Here is a 14808-nt window from a genome sequence, read left to right as displayed (position 1 = left end):
TTATGCTATAATCTGTCCACTAGCTTAGCGGTTTCCCTCAGTAAATGGGATAATGCGAGGGCGAAATTTACAAACAGCTCTGTTGATAAGCACAAAGAATTAGTACGCAAGCAAATGGAACAATGTATGCAGCTTAAAAGTCGTATATATTTGACATTCTCTTATCTGAAATTGTTGAGACTAACGTGATAATTAGCGCTGACTACCATCAGAATGCGACTTCAACTGATGTTTAGCCTTTTTTTTTAAGTGCGCAAGTGCGAGTCGGTCCGACTGAAGGTTTGGCCTGTTCAGAATTAAAGCGCATTTCTTCGATTTTTTTTTTCGTAGAAACACCAGTGTTTAAGCTGTATCTTACAATTTGAAATCCGCGTCTATTCGTGCGTCGTTTTAAGGGAAGAGACAGTGGTAAATGAGCAAATTGGAACCAAGCGGAGAGACCTATTTTGAGAGGCGGAGCTCGCTTCTGCTCCATTCGTCGAGGCGCGTTCGTAATGAAAGGAGCGCGTGAGCGGCGACTGCTGTGACTTCCTCGCTCCTCGGCAGCTACATTGTGTGGAAAGCAGCACGTTGTTGGCTTCTGCGCGCTGAACTTTACGCCGAATTAACGTTCTCCTGTACGGGGAGAAACCTGATTCAAAGCTACCAGCTAGTCTCTCAGACGCCTGTAAGTTACCCCAGCTTGCGAAAACATGTCTGCCTCGGCGGCAAAAGTGAGTAAAAAGGAGCTGAACTCGAACCATGACGGAGCGGACGAAACCTCCGGTAAGGGGAATGGCGGCCTCCTATTCACCGCCATTTTCACTTTCTTCTCTAACATATTTTGCATTGCCGTAATATGCAATATTGTTCGCGATTATTGTGCACGATGATTTAATTGTGCTAAACGTGTCGGGGCTTGGCTTTGTGGCGGACCGCGGAGGTTGCAGTGTGTGTGTTCACATTTCACTCAGAGCAGCTAGCTCAGCTGCTAGCGCATTTATTAGCTTGCCCGCTGTTGTTCAGTTCAGACCGGTGCTGAGAGGCCATGTTAGCTGGTTAATTTAGCATCACCAGCGTGGCCAGTTATGTCGATGGCTGCTACTTGAGTGGCCGTATGCGACCATGGAGGTCAAATTTTAAACACACCACCGCGCTTCTCGCTCCTTAAAAGCAGTTATGTTACCAAATAACGACCGAAGTTTGCCAATTCATTTATGCGTTAGCATTTAGCAAGCTTGTGTTGTTGTTGTAACGGCATGTTACCTAACGCTAGCTGACGACGTTGTTTTGTTAGTCATCGAGAAAATCCACCTTCCCCGCTGCCGCCAGACAGTGGGGAGGACAGACCACGGTGTGAGGTGACTCGATGCCGGCTAGCACCGTGTGAAACGGGGGCTCGACTGTGGGGCATCTGTTCTGGCATCAGTCCCTAGCGCGGTGTCGCACGTTACCGCGGCTCCGTGTGTGCAGTAGGATGTCCCACATTTAAACCACGCGGCCTCGTCTGTAACAGCCGGCAGGAAACGGCTCGAGCCTGAGCCGCCAGAGCTGCAGCTATTGGCCACCTGAAGTACTTCAACCCACGGAGAACCGGCGGCGTTTTAATCGCTGGATAGCCCGAAAAGTCTTGGTACACCCCGCTGGATGCTTTACATGTGCTCTTGCATACTGGGGAACTGAACTTAATACTTTAACGACGATGTTAGTTAGAGCCGACAGGGAATCGCACGTCCGCGTATTTGCAACTAGAATCGCGTTAATGCACGATTTTTAAAAGTTCTTCTAATACAATCGGACATTGGGCTCAATGTAATTTGTTGTATTTCTCTACAGCCAACAAGTTATTTAATCCCGTTTCCCCCCTCCTCCCACAGAGAAAGAGCAACAAGAAGCTATTGAACACATTGACGAAGTTCAAAATGAAATTGACAGGTAATCCTTTTTTTTTTTGCCATCAACATTGTATTATATCAATAGCCCTGTCACTCGTACTTGCAATAAATTGTAACTTACTGAATGGCATGGTGTGGTATTTGTAGGTGTGTAATCAGTGTTCTTGTCAATGCCCCAGGTTGAACGAGCAAGCCAGTGAGGAGATCCTCAAAGTAGAACAGAAATACAACAAACTTCGTCAGCCATTCTTTCAGAAGAGGTCGGAACTGATCGCCAAAATTCCCAACTTCTGGGTCACCACGTTTGTCAACCATCCACAAGGTAAGGGTTTAGCTGTGGTCTAATGTAGTGGAGTTACAATGGCAGTTCTATCCAAAACTGGAACCCTCGTATTGAAGAAGTTTTGTATTTACAATGTGTCCTTTAGTATCTGCCCTACTGGGGGAGGAAGATGAAGAAGCGCTTCATTACCTGAGCCGAGTGGAGGTGACGGAGTTTGAAGATATCAAGTCAGGTTACAGAATAGATTTTGTAAGTATTGACGCACGTGCGCGCACACACACGTCACAAGGATGATGGGTGATTTTGCATGTTTCTTACTCTGTGTCCGTTTTAGCATTTCGATGAAAATCCGTACTTCGAAAACAAAGTACTTTCCAAAGAATTCCATCTGAACGAGAGTGGAGATCCATCTTCAAAGTCAACGGAAATCAAATGGAAATCAGGAAAGGTACGTTAAACTCCATCTTTGTGGTTGTATGAACTGTAAAACGTGCAAACATTTAATTTTGTTTTCCTTCTGTTTAGTTACTGATTTGTGCAAACAAACTGAAATTGAAATTTTCACCTGGTGTTTGTGCCCACTTCTGTTTTAAATGCTTTGCTAGCCCTAAATGATCAACAGCAGTAGGATGTGATCAACTTCATGGTCAATATGAGTTGAAAACTCGCCATTTTTATTTATTTATTTTTAAACAATCTTCCCCCCTCCTTCGCAGGATCTGACCAAGCGCTCCAGCCAGACACAGAACAAAGCAGGAAGGAAGAGGCAACATGAAGAGCCCGAGAGCTTCTTCACTTGGTTCACTGATCACGCCGATGCTGGCGCAGACGAGCTCGGAGAGGTTATCAAGGACGACATCTGGCCGAACCCTCTGCAGTACTACCTTGTGCGTTTTGCCGTCTGAACATGTCTGTCCATCCACAACGGTGGACATTTATTCAAGAAAAAGCAAGTGGGTTTGCCTAGTCGAACATTTTAACTGAAAGTGACTTGTCCGCAGGTCCCTGACATGGATGATGAGGAGGGAGAAGGTGAAGATGATGAAGAGGATGAGGAGGGTCTTGAGGACATAGATGAGGAGGGTGATGAAGATGGAGAGGATGATGAAGAGGATGACGGAGAAGACGGAGAGGTACAATGAAGTTCATAAGTGATGGTGGGGTTTTTTTTTCACAAGACTAACAACTTTTTTTCCTCCCCCACTCAGGATGACGAGGGAGAAGACGACTAAGATACCATCATACCCCAGACCCTCAACTTTCTATTCCCTGTTGGTTTTTCCACTCCATGTTCGGGAGCAAAGGTTTTATTTTTATTTTTTACTTTTTTTTTTTCTTTTTCTTTTTTTTTTTAAATCCATGTGCTTCATGTTACATTCTGAAGCCTCTTCACCTGTCGGTGCCATGTTCTGTTTTCCTTTGACTCATCTAAGGCCAATGGCACTTTGCCCTGAATTGTGAGTACATCCCCAGGGTCATCTCAAAAAAATAAATAAAAGTGTAAAATAGAATCAGCTCGGCATCCTGAGTAGAATTTGAATACAATTCACACAGAATTCCTCCTGTTACAGGTTGTGTGGTAAATTGACGAAAGCCATGATGTAGTGACCTAGCACTAGCAGACCTCTTTCTTTAATTTTTTGGGGTGGGGGGGGTGGGGGATTCTCCACTTTTTTTTTTTTCCAGTTGGGGCATTGATCCCTTTTTTTTTTTTCCTTTTTTTTTTTTTCTTTTCCCCAACGTGGTTAACGAGTACCAGCTCATTCCTTTGACTTGTAATGTTCAGGGGGAGGGGGGAAGCCGGGGAGGGGCAGGAGTATGTTGGTTATCCGGGAGAGTGGTTATTTTGACACCATTTCTATGGAACTTTTTTTTTCATTGTATTGTTTTACAGATATCCATGAAATTTGAAATGACATTTTTAATAAAGAACAAAATGGAAAAAAAACAAGCTTGTAAATTTTGGCCCCCGCTGCTTCTCGGGTAAAAGACCTGTAATCTCACATAACTTACATTTAATCACCTTACACTTTTTCTGGTGGTGGGAAAAGAAGCTGTTTTAAATTTGAGGTGTACAACTTGCTTTGTTACAATAATAAAACTTAATGTGTATCCATGTGTGGGAGTCTTCAAAGTAGGTGCATAGATTTATTTTCCCCCCCAAAAATATAGAATAGGGTAGCAAAGGCAGGCACCTGGGTCACCAGTACACGAAATGTCTGTCAGCTGGTGAAGGATTTCGGAGTCATGAGCAGGCTCGATGCAAAGTCCTCGGTGAGGAGTCTATGGGCTATTAGGGCCAAGAAGGTGTGCAGGGACTCCTCAAAAGTGGCCTTGGAGACGATGTCTGACCACTCGCTGGGCTGGAAGGCCCAACCTGCAAGGAGAAACGAGACCCATCATTGTCTGAGACCCAACAGCCTGTTTCAGGAAACTGAAAAGTGGGAAGTCTGCCAGTGTGGGATAGGATTATCCTAAAGGCTTGAAGAGAATTAGCTGCAGTTGGGCTACACTGTGACACTCAGTTCTAGTACGATGAAAATGCCCCATGAGCCTTTGAGTTTTGAATGTCAAAGGACGTTTGATAGGCCTTTAAACGCTTTAATGTATATGATAAATGGAAACTTTCATACTCTTAACTCTGCAAATGTTGGCCGCCTCATGGGAATGGATGGTGCAAATTTGGTGTCTCCTCACATGACCTGTGTTTCTTCCAGCAACTCAGGAATTCGATTTCGTACCCACCTAAATGTGCTTTACACCGGGGACAGGTGGCCATCGTCCAGGAGAACTCCGGAAACCAAGAGAAGTGCTTGTCTGCCGGCCAGTGCTGGGTAACGTCCGCCCTCTTGAACGTGATCACCTCGAACCGGTGGCCGTGCGGGTTTTCGAAAAGCTGGACGTTCACCCTCCGGCCCCCGAGCAGTGTGTCGTTGCGGCTGGAGAGCGCCAAACGGCTGGGGACGTGGTGGATGTCCGTCCCGGCCGCCAGCTCGTGTCCGCAAGCCCTACACAGTATCAGTGTCTCGGCACTGGTCTCCCTACCCCCGCACGCTTCGACGGGCCCGGATGCTGCGGCGAAAAGCAGGAGAATGACTGGGACATATTGTGTTTTGAACATATCTTGCCGCCCCGCAGGCGGCCGCAGGCCCCGGTTGCGTCTCATTTGCACATGGGAGGGATACGCGCGGACTAGCTAGCTAGCTAGGGGGTTAGCATAAACGCTTTAGCAGCTTTGTTTTTAGCCGAGGCAGCGAGCATCGATGCGGAGCCATTTAGTCGTCGAATATCGAACATAACCCGAATAAGTTCATGGACTGTGAGTTGACCCCCTTGCGCACAGACCGCCTGGACTCATAGACCGACGTTTGAGGCAGTGATTAGTGGACATAACTTGTCAGTTGTGGGTCAGTGATGCTTCAAAAGCTAGCTAACATTCGGAAGTGTTCAACTGACAAACAGGAAATGCAGTCATGTCGACCGTTTCCCACCCAACTGCGTAGATAATAAAGTTACATAATGAAGCGTTATTATTCACCGGGAATCTCATAATACTTTACGTGGTGTACCTTAAATCCCGGAAAATAAATAAAATGAAGCTTAACCACGTTAAAAATAAATATGTATTTTGGATTATCTTTTTAGTCATTTGATGTTTCTATTTATTTTACAGAACAAATATAATAGCAAAGCCGCCTTAGGTTCCTCACCGGAGGTTTTCGGGCAATTGCTTCTCGGACACTTTTTTCAACCGACGGGTTAAAACGTAGCCTGTTACGTGGTTTCCTTTTTTCAAAACGGTTACCACGACAACGTTTGTCAAAAACTCACTCCTACCAATCACAGCGCATGTTCTTGCGCGCGGACCAATCGGATCCTTCATTAGTTACCCCCAAACAACAGTCTGCTCAACGGTCGGGAGTTTAGTCGTGATTTTAACGGGGGGGTTAAATGTGATTTTTTTTTCTTAACGTCAGTGGTGGATTTAAATGTAAGGACGTTTTAGTCCCCCAACCCCGCCCGAACGCCAGCCGTCGCGGGAGAATGAAAACATGGGATTCGCCGCCGCCGGTTCACGTACACGTACCGGAGACGACGCCGGTACATGTTCATATGCGAAGGAGCCCCAGTGGAAGCCCGCAGGTGAAGAACCCGCATCGCGAACTAGCGTCGCCCCGTTGAGGCGGTCGCTCGTCGTCGGCAGCGGCGCGGCTGGATCACCTCAACAGCCAGCGTTTTAATTAATTAAGCCATTACCTCTTTTCTATATTACTATTATTAGGCTTTGTTTTTTGGCTGCTCCCCTCAGGGGTCGGCACACCAAATCATGTTCCTCCATTTAATCCTATTCTCTGCATTCATACACAGACTTACTTCGTGTCCTCTTTCTCCCCATCTATAAATCGCCTGTCTGGTCTTCCTGTTGTCCACCCACCTGATAGTTCCAACCTCAGCATCCTTCTACCAATATATTCACGATCTGCACCTGCACTTTGAGAGTTGCACACTCAACTTTAACCTACACATCTTGCCAACACCGTTTAGAGTTGCACACTCAACTTTAACCTACACATCTTGCCAACACTGTTTACATCGCTAATACTGTTTATATTTCTCTGTAGTTTCACGACACTATGTTTATTATTAGTTATTTACCAATACTTAGGTGGATGCATTGCAGATGACAAAGTAAGAATTTCTTTGTACAGGGAAATGCATTTCCGGACTGTATACATGACAATAAACACTCTGAATCTTGCATCTTTGAATCTGTCTTCTGTACATGTCCAAACCATCTGACATCTTATTGTGTGGCGTCCCTCTGATCGACTCTTTTTCCTTTCTGCTACATCCCGCTGTGCTTAAAGTCTTTTCCTCGATTCCACTGTCTCTAAACTATACCACCATGGTTGTTCCTGCTGCTGTATTGTACACCGATTATACAAAGGATACAAACCAAGAAGTACTCCCCGAGATACTCCCCTTTAACGAATGTAAACATGGGGCACAAGCCAGTGTCCTCAATTTGTCTCCCCAAGCCCAGATAAATGCAAAGGGTTGTTTTAGGAAGCCATCCAACTTTAAAAAAAAACAAAACCACAAGGAACTGCCAAATTAAATGTGCGAATAGAAAAAAAACCTGTGTAAACAAGTCGGAACAGATGGAGAAAAGTGTCAGGTCTGATGTGTGATAAAAGAGTATTGGCTGGAATGAAAGGAAAGGTGTAGTCGACTGAGATGAGACAAGTTATGGTGTCTTGTTCAGAGACACTGAGGAGAAAACAGAAAGCAGAGATGGAGGCAGCAGAGTTGGAGATGTTGTGGTTCTCTTTGGGAATGAGGAGGATGGATCGGATCAGGAATGAGTCCATCAGAGGGATAGTACATGTTAGATGTTCTGGAGATAAAACCAGACTGCGATTTTTTGGACATGCACAGAGGTGGGATGATGAAGATCTGGGTTGTAGAAAGTTGGAACTGGCAGCGAGGGTGTCCAGAGGAAGACCAGAGAGATGTATGGATGGAGGGCCGGACATGAAGTGAGAGAAGAGGATGCAGAGGAGAGGGTTCGAAGGAGCCAGATGATGTGCTGTGGTGATCTCTGAAGGGAGCAGGCCAAAAGAAAAGAAGAAACTTTTAACATTTGACATTGAAGTCATCATTTGCAAATAGTTTTCAACCAAATAAAATTTTGTGTTAACTTGTGGGCGAATAAGTCCAAAAGTAGCAATCATTATTCTACGAAAGAAGTCAATCAAGATGTTGCCATGAAACACGCCTTGAGACTCTTCTTTTTAACTAATTTCACCTCTTGTGTGTCAATCCTTTTTTTCCTCACTTTTTGACATTTATCCAGTGTTTTGTCTTCACGTTTCTGTCCATTTATTTTTTTCTTGCAAAATACACCCAAATGTTTTCAGTTAAATTGAGTTCCTTTTTTGCAAAGCGACAGGAAAATATGCTAGTAATAATACATTTTAAAAATTGCTAAAATTCAAGATGATTAAAAGTTGGCTACTCTATTCACAGTGGTTAGAATAAAGTAATCAGTAGTTAAGATTAAAGTTAGTACGTTTGGATTTATAGAAGACTATTTTTTGGAAGCTTTAAGCGTTTTCTGCAGTCGTGGGTGTTAAACATTTGGACTCCGCCTCGCTCCGCGGGTCATTTCATTGGCTGCCAATTTCTAAAAAGTCAGTAACAAAACTCCCCTTCTCGTCATGGATTTGTGGATGTTGCTTCAGTCCAAACCCTGGACTGAACTCCTGATCCAGCAGGAAGCACTCGGCTCGGCCGATCAGGATTACTGGCTGTTATCCAGGGTTAAAACTAAATATGGCAAAGCCGCCTTCAGGCCGACGAGGCTGTTCGGTGTCTTCTTCACACTCTCAGAGAATCTGAAACATGAAACATAAATATTGGAATAGCATGAAGTCTATATTTATGAATAATGAACAGCATCAAGCGTTTTATCTGATCTCATTTATATTTTCAAATGTCTTGGGGCAATTTCTCATCATTTCTTTTTTAAATTTCCAATGATCTTTCTTGACTTGTTGCCACGTGCTTGACCGACTCCCTTTTCCCCACTTTCCAGCTGACCAGGACGAAAGAGGTACCGGCGAAAGGAACGGGGGGGAGGTGGAAAGGCCGGGCGCCATGGATCCCTCCAGGAATACCGTCCAGCAGGAAAGATACGGGCTCACATCCCCCCCAGGTGTCTGTATACCACACTGCACATCATCAGAAACACACAAACATCCACCTGATCTGGAAACAGACACTCGCTCTGCTACCTCAAAAGATTTGAAACAGTGAGAGTTCTAGAAGGCTGCATCAGCTAGGAATAAGACAAACACCCAAACCGTCCACGGTGTGAAAGATGCTCACAATTAAGGTTGTGGAAGAATAAAGCTAAAATGGTATAAGACTACAAATAGCTAGAGGATAAATAATATGGTGTTAAGTTTCATTTTTGAGAATATTGGCAAAAATAGCAAAAGTTTGCCAGGTAAAGTCTTTCTGCCGAAGTTCTTGAAGTTGATCTGTTCAAATGAAATCAGGAAAACTCGACTTTTTCGTCTTCGTATTTAAAACCTTCCTTCAAAATCTGACAATGCGGCTGCAGTCGTCTTCTCAGAAAGTGACAGAGTAAACGCTGAGGGGGTTCTGTTGCAGAATCCTACTCACTTTCAGAACGTTGGCTCCTCCGAACACTGGAAATGGAAGAAAGTCCCTCCTACCCCCCCAACACACACACACACACTTTTTTTCGGACATATTTCAGACTCAACAGTCCACTTTTCCAGACATTTTCTGGACCCAATGGTTTGAAATTTTTCCAATCCAAATTCAACTTAATCCACGGCTCTTCTGGTCATGGGGATTCTACGTAGGAACATAAAACAATCCGGAATGAGAAGAGTCACTGGAAAAAAACAGAACAAATTTTTCACACGTTTGCTGCACTTTTGTTTTTTTGAATGTCATAATTTCCCTTCCTGGCGTTGGGGTGGGCTTACCCTCTGTGGTGTGTCTTTGTGAGCAGAGGGGCCCGGCCCGGCCCCACACAGGCGGTGGGACAGGTGTCCGGGGAAAACAGGACAGAGGCCCGACACCGGCGTCCGTGGACCTGAGCTCCCTCCTCAGGGAGCAGGACATCAGCCGCCGTTCAAGGAAGTAAGAGTTCCTCGGTGTCTGCCGCTCGCTGTAAATGCATACGTTAATATAAACACAATGTACATTAAAAACGGGGAGGTAAAATTTTGCCATCTACATGCAGACCCTGTCAAAAATTTTGAAGAATTTAATCCAAAGTGTGGTACATCGTCTTTCTTATTTGCTCAGAATCATTCACAAAACAACGTGAGTTTGTAAAATATCAGAGAACAAATGCTGAGAAACTCAGGGATAAAGTCAAATATAAGGAAGCAGGTTGTGTAGAAGAAGAAATACCTCCTGTTAGAATCAGAGCTTCAGAAACTGAGAAAGCGCAGGAACCCGGGAAGGGTCTGGTAGAACTGGACCTTCTCTCGCCCCCAGGAGTCAGGCCAGAGAGACGGACGAGCTGCTCAGGCTGCTGGTGGAGGCTGAGATTGACGGCGTGGCGGTATCCAATCAGCTGACGGCCCTGAAGGAGACTGTCGACAGCCTGGTGAAGGTAGCTCCCCCCCTTCCCACCGTGGACGCGTTTTCGTTTATTTAGCAATCGATTCATTTTCAGCTTGGTTTTGCTCTCGCCCCCAGGCCAAGAGCCTGTCCAAGCTGCACGCCTCCTCCCTGCTGCGCCAGCAGCAGAGTCTGCTGGAGAAGATGGAGCTGTTCGACCACAGCAACCACAGCCTGAGGGAGCTGCTCAGGAAGTGGAGCGAGCTGGAGGTGCGAGGGGGCGTCGGAGGGGGCGGGTCTGAGGGAAGGCGCCCGGCGACCGGCCCTCTGATCAACCTGTCTGATCCACAGAGGGAATCTCTGGTGTGGATGGAGCAGAGAGACACCCTGAAGAAGAGGCTGGTGGACAGCGAGGCAGAGAACATGGTGAGGAATCATCACTGCGTCCAGTTCTCACTCATTTGTTTAGACTCAGGCATTTAACATTGCTTTTCTTAAAAATAAATGTTTGACATGATAAAAGCTGGAATTACAAGATGAACCCACTCAGGTTACAAAGGCAGGACGATGTTTTTTTGAATATCAAAAATATGAATATTCCTCTCAATGTTCAGTGAAGAAACTGCTTTAAAATGAGACAGTTCATGTGACAGGTTGTGTTCATGGGGTCCCGGTGGGTCAGAGGTTTGCACGCTCACCTCAGGGTCTGTTTTCTGCCTGGTTTTCAATCTAGGTTCCCCGCCTTTATCTCACAGTCCAAAACCAGTCAGCAGGTTCATTGAAGACTCTTAATGGTCAGTCGGGTAAGAAAGTGAAGTATTAACTTGTTTTCTCTTTTCTTTTTCCCACAGAGACTTTCAGCCAAACTGAGCCACAAAGCGAAGGAAGCATCCGAGCTCGCCGACCACCTGGATTTTGAAAAGGTTCCTGTCCGCATGTGTTTTTTTTGATCCTTGCCCGGGAGGGTGAACAACTTGACATCTCGCTCGCCGTCTCATCCCCGACCAGGACAACGTGAAGACGACGCAGGAGCTGTCAAGGGTTCTGGTGTCGACCCGCGACCACCTGGAGTCCCAGCTTAGCCGGACGGAGGCTGAGAAAGTCCGACTGGAGGCTCAGATCCAGGTCAGTGAGCAGAAAACACACACCGGAGCTGGAGGGGCACGGGGTGGGGAGTGTATTCTTCTGATGGAGCTGGATCTCCTGTGTGGATGCAGAGTATGCAGCTGAGCGTCGAACAGCAGCAGGACGAACTCCTGGCCCTGCAGGAGGAGCTGCGGGCCCTGAGGGGACAGAGGGAGGAGGACGATCGAGCCCAAGCCCAGGACAAGGAAGCGCTGGAGCTCCTCCTCCAGCAGGCCGAGCGGGCAGAGGAGTCCAACCGTGAGCTCAACGCCAGGCTCCAGGAGAAGGTCGGTACCCAGATGAGCTGTTGTACTCAATGTACCGGGACAGAAACACATAAAAATATCATTTAAAACATTTTTTTTGTTTTTTTTTAGCTAACAGGATCAAAATAGCAGCCCCAGTTAAACACAGCATCAAGGTTCTTCAGATTTGATTTAACCTGCAAAGAAGAAATATTGATGTTATTGCTGTTTGTCAGAATGAGAATATTAGATTTGGTTATCTACAATTGTAATAACTCAATAACATATGTGTGTGTGTGTGTGTGTGTGTGTGTGCGTGTGTGTGTGTGTGTGTGTGTTTTGCACGGAAAGGAATCCCAGCTGGCTCAGGCTCTGTCCGCATCCAGCGACTGGTGCCTCCGCCACTCCAGAGAGGCGTCGGTCCGGGGGCAGCTGGTGGAGGAGATCTCCACCCTCAAATTGTGAGTCCACCTGGATTCCTGGAATATAATAAATAATAATAATAGTAATACAGTGTATTTAAGACACCTTATTCAACAATTAAGAACACCCTACATATCGACATACACAAAATACAGATCCAAAAGTAACAGTGAAAATAAAAAACACAAAAGGGACCAGGTGGTTGAAAATGAGTTGGTCAAAGTCAGCTTCATTGTCAATTTCTCCACATGCACTGATGTTTCTCACAGTCCCACGATGACATGAAATTAACAAAAATAATAATTGAGTGCAAATTAAACAGTAAATTGCACTATTACATTAAACAGTAAACTTTAAACTACAAGGTATAAAGTGCACACAGATACAAACTCTTGGGAAAGTGAAAGGATGACAGGCATTTAACGGCATGAAGACTCAAATGTATGAATATATATAATTTGATTATAGAGAGTAACGGCAATAAATAAATAAAATAAGGCCAACTTCGATGTTCGTGCCCACAGCCGCATGACAGAGCTGACCTCCCAGCTCCAGGTGGCGGAGGAGGGGGGTCGGGCCGAGAGGGAAGGGCTGCGGGATCAGATTCAGAGCCTCAGCGCCGAAAACGCCTCCATCAAGCTGGACAACCAGAGGTTCCAGGTACACCAAGTACCTTCACCAAGCCCTGGAGCACAGCGAGGCTGTCGCTCATGAAAACTCTCTCAAAAACGGCAACTGGAATTTCATTTGCTACCTATTATTTAAGTCCCGTTTGTTTTGTTTTCACACGTAATTGTTATTTTTATGATTGCTGCACCCTGTTGTGATGGACGTCCAATAGCAGCGCCTGGCCAACAATGTTTAAATATGCCAGCGACACAGCGCAACAGCTGTTCTGCTGCGGTTTAAGTTCCCGTGCGAAATGTAGCTCTGTTGTCTCGGTCCCGGTTCAGGGCGAGCTGAGGTCATCGGAAGAGAACCTGCGATCACTGCACGCCGAAGCCCGTCAACTGAAGTCCTCCCTCCGGAGGCAGGAGGCGCTGGTGGACAAATATAAGACCAAGGTAAAGGATGGATTCGGCTGAAACCTCTGCGGGACGCGGCGTCGGTGTGATGATGATGATGATGATGATGATGATGGGGACGTACATCTCCTGCAGGTCCAGCAGGCCCGTCTGAAGTCAGACGAGAGCTGCCTGAAGCTGGAGGCGATGCAGCAGGAGGCACGGGACGCCCGGGCCAGCCTGGAGAGGGAGAAGGAGCAGCTGAAGAGGGAGCTTGTGGCTCGGATCAGGGAGCTGGAGGCGCTGCCCGAAAGGCTGAGGAAGACCGAGCAGCAGCTCCGCGACGTCCAGGAGGAGGCCGATGCTCATCAGAGGAGGAACACGGAGCACACCGCCAACCTCGCCCAAGTCAGGCTCAAGGTACCATTCTGCTGACTGGCTGGGTAGTAGGGCAGGGAATAAAGTGGGCTAACAAACAATTACTTTGTTTAATACTCTCCTGGTGATCATTTGAATTATTCCAGCTAGTGTGCTAAGACTGATTCAGGCATCATCTCGGAGGATCACAAACTGATCACATCACTGTCAGGGAAAGGAGGAAAAGATTGGCCCAAAGAAGCCATTTTAACTTCAAATTAAAAAAAAGACTGCTCCTGTGCAGGTGGAGCAGCAGGGCGCCCAGCTGGAGACGCTGCAGCGAAGGAACTCCCTGCTGCAGGAGGAGAACAACCTCCTCAAGGAGAAGAATGTGAATCTGGAGAGGTAAGGTGGGCGCTGGCCCCGGCAGCTCGAGATGTGCGGGGGAAGGGAGATTGACCGCAGGTGTGTGTGTTTGTGAGACCAGGAGGTTGGAGGATGTGACAGTGGAGAATAGAGCCGCGTCCCAGAGCCTGGCCTCCACGGAGGCCACCGTAGGCCGCGTGCAGCAGCAGCTGGAGGAGAAGAAGCACGAGTGTGACGTCCTGGGCCGGCAGCTGCAACAGGCGCTGGACGACGCCCAGCGGCAGGTGGGACACGCGTGGACACACACAGGGCTTTCGGCGTCCTGACGTCCGTCAACCATGTTTCCTTTGACCTGCAGGTTGACGAGAGCATGCAGAGAATCCTGGCCAAAGAGAAAGCGTCGCACTCCAAGGCCCTGGACCTGCAGAGCCAGCTGAGCCGAGCCCGAGCCGAGCTGGCTCAGCTGCAGCGCAGCAAGGAGGAGGTACGTCCCGCTCAACTTCTCCGTGAAGCCACCGCCCGGCAACTATAACTTTCCTTGGCTCTGAGTTTCTTTCTGCCTGCTTGACCGGAGAGGCCACACAAACACACAAATTCTGTAACCCCCCTCATTCGTGTATCGGCTCCTCTGCCTTTCGTACCAAACGGCGGTTTGAACAAATAAGTCATTCTCACGGTTCTCGTGGTGTCACTGCTGTCATTGTGGAAACGCAGAAAAGTATCTTAACTGTATCTCGGCGTTTGTACTTTTAGATGGAACGTCGCTTTCAGAACCAGCTGCAGAACCTGAAAGACAGATTGGAACAGTCCGATTCAACCAACCGCAGCCTGCAGAGCTACGTCCACTACCTGAAGACGTCCCTGGGGAACGTCTTCTCTGAGTCTGTGCTGACCAGCTGACATCCCCATCCAGTGCTGAGGAAGAATGCACATTTTAAACATAAATTAAGAGATTTTTTGTTTTAAAAAAAACCCCTTTTAAATAAAGACTTTTCTTCAGAAAATCCGATGTTTCTTTTTCT

At 46.8% G+C, this 14808-nt stretch overlaps 3 protein-coding genes across 3 annotated transcripts; 2 read left to right on the top strand and 1 right to left on the bottom strand.

Moving 5' to 3' along the window:
* The first annotated feature begins 543 nt into the window (after positions 1 to 543).
* On the top strand, positions 544 to 3663 carry seta (SET nuclear proto-oncogene a). Its single transcript, XM_086169697.1, has 8 exons — positions 544 to 765; positions 1857 to 1914; positions 2054 to 2196; positions 2303 to 2406; positions 2492 to 2605; positions 2874 to 3044; positions 3159 to 3290; positions 3366 to 3663. The coding sequence occupies exons 1-8, from the start codon at positions 693 to 695 to the stop codon at positions 3387 to 3389; spliced, it is 819 nt and encodes a 272-aa protein (XP_086025823.1). The 5' UTR covers positions 544 to 692; the 3' UTR covers positions 3390 to 3663.
* Positions 3664 to 4232: 569 nt separating this feature from the next.
* LOC147221519 (uncharacterized) lies at positions 4233 to 5463 on the bottom strand. The gene is made up of 2 exons (XM_086169698.1): positions 4903 to 5463; positions 4233 to 4534 (listed from the first exon to the last, which is right to left on the bottom strand). Exons 1-2 carry the CDS (start codon positions 5321 to 5323, stop codon positions 4380 to 4382), a joined length of 576 nt encoding a protein of 191 aa, XP_086025824.1. The 5' UTR covers positions 5324 to 5463; the 3' UTR covers positions 4233 to 4379.
* Positions 5464 to 6065: 602 nt separating this feature from the next.
* Positions 6066 to 14790, top strand: LOC147221518 (uncharacterized). The gene is made up of 17 exons (XM_086169696.1): positions 6066 to 6300; positions 8756 to 8875; positions 9707 to 9837; positions 10201 to 10318; positions 10405 to 10536; positions 10618 to 10692; positions 11118 to 11189; positions 11275 to 11391; positions 11484 to 11678; positions 11988 to 12097; positions 12584 to 12719; positions 13013 to 13123; positions 13220 to 13483; positions 13725 to 13825; positions 13908 to 14070; positions 14145 to 14270; positions 14540 to 14790. Exons 1-17 carry the CDS (start codon positions 6202 to 6204, stop codon positions 14684 to 14686), a joined length of 2217 nt encoding a protein of 738 aa, XP_086025822.1. The 5' UTR covers positions 6066 to 6201; the 3' UTR covers positions 14687 to 14790.
* The last annotated feature ends 18 nt before the right edge of the window (positions 14791 to 14808 follow it).

The sequence above is a fragment of the Fistularia commersonii genome, chromosome 22, assembly GCF_037954325.1.
Source record: "Fistularia commersonii isolate RoL2024-O1a breed Wild chromosome 22, RoL_Fcom_v1.0, whole genome shotgun sequence".
Taxonomy (NCBI): Eukaryota; Metazoa; Chordata; class Actinopteri; order Syngnathiformes; family Fistulariidae; genus Fistularia; species Fistularia commersonii.
The sequence above is the reverse complement of the archived record's forward strand: the minus strand, read 5'-3'. Positions and strand labels throughout refer to the sequence as shown.

Coding starts and splice junctions, on each gene's coding strand:
- seta (XM_086169697.1), top strand. CDS start 693: ATGTCTGCCTCGGCGGCAAAAGTGAGTAAAAAGGAGCTGAACTCGAAC. Junction 1,915..2,053: donor GTTCAAAATGAAATTGACAG/GTAATCCTTTTT, acceptor TCAATGCCCCAG/GTTGAACGAGCAAGCCAGTG. Junction 2,407..2,491: donor CAGGTTACAGAATAGATTTT/GTAAGTATTGAC, acceptor TGTCCGTTTTAG/CATTTCGATGAAAATCCGTA.
- LOC147221519 (XM_086169698.1), bottom strand. CDS start 5,323: ATGAGACGCAACCGGGGCCTGCGGCCGCCTGCGGGGCGGCAAGATATG. Junction 4,535..4,902: donor CCGGTGTAAAGCACATTTAG/GTGGGTACGAAA, acceptor TTCTCCTTGCAG/GTTGGGCCTTCCAGCCCAGC.
- LOC147221518 (XM_086169696.1), top strand. CDS start 6,202: ATGAAAACATGGGATTCGCCGCCGCCGGTTCACGTACACGTACCGGAG. Junction 9,838..10,200: donor ATCAGCCGCCGTTCAAGGAA/GTAAGAGTTCCT, acceptor TCTCGCCCCCAG/GAGTCAGGCCAGAGAGACGG. Junction 14,271..14,539: donor TGCAGCGCAGCAAGGAGGAG/GTACGTCCCGCT, acceptor TTGTACTTTTAG/ATGGAACGTCGCTTTCAGAA.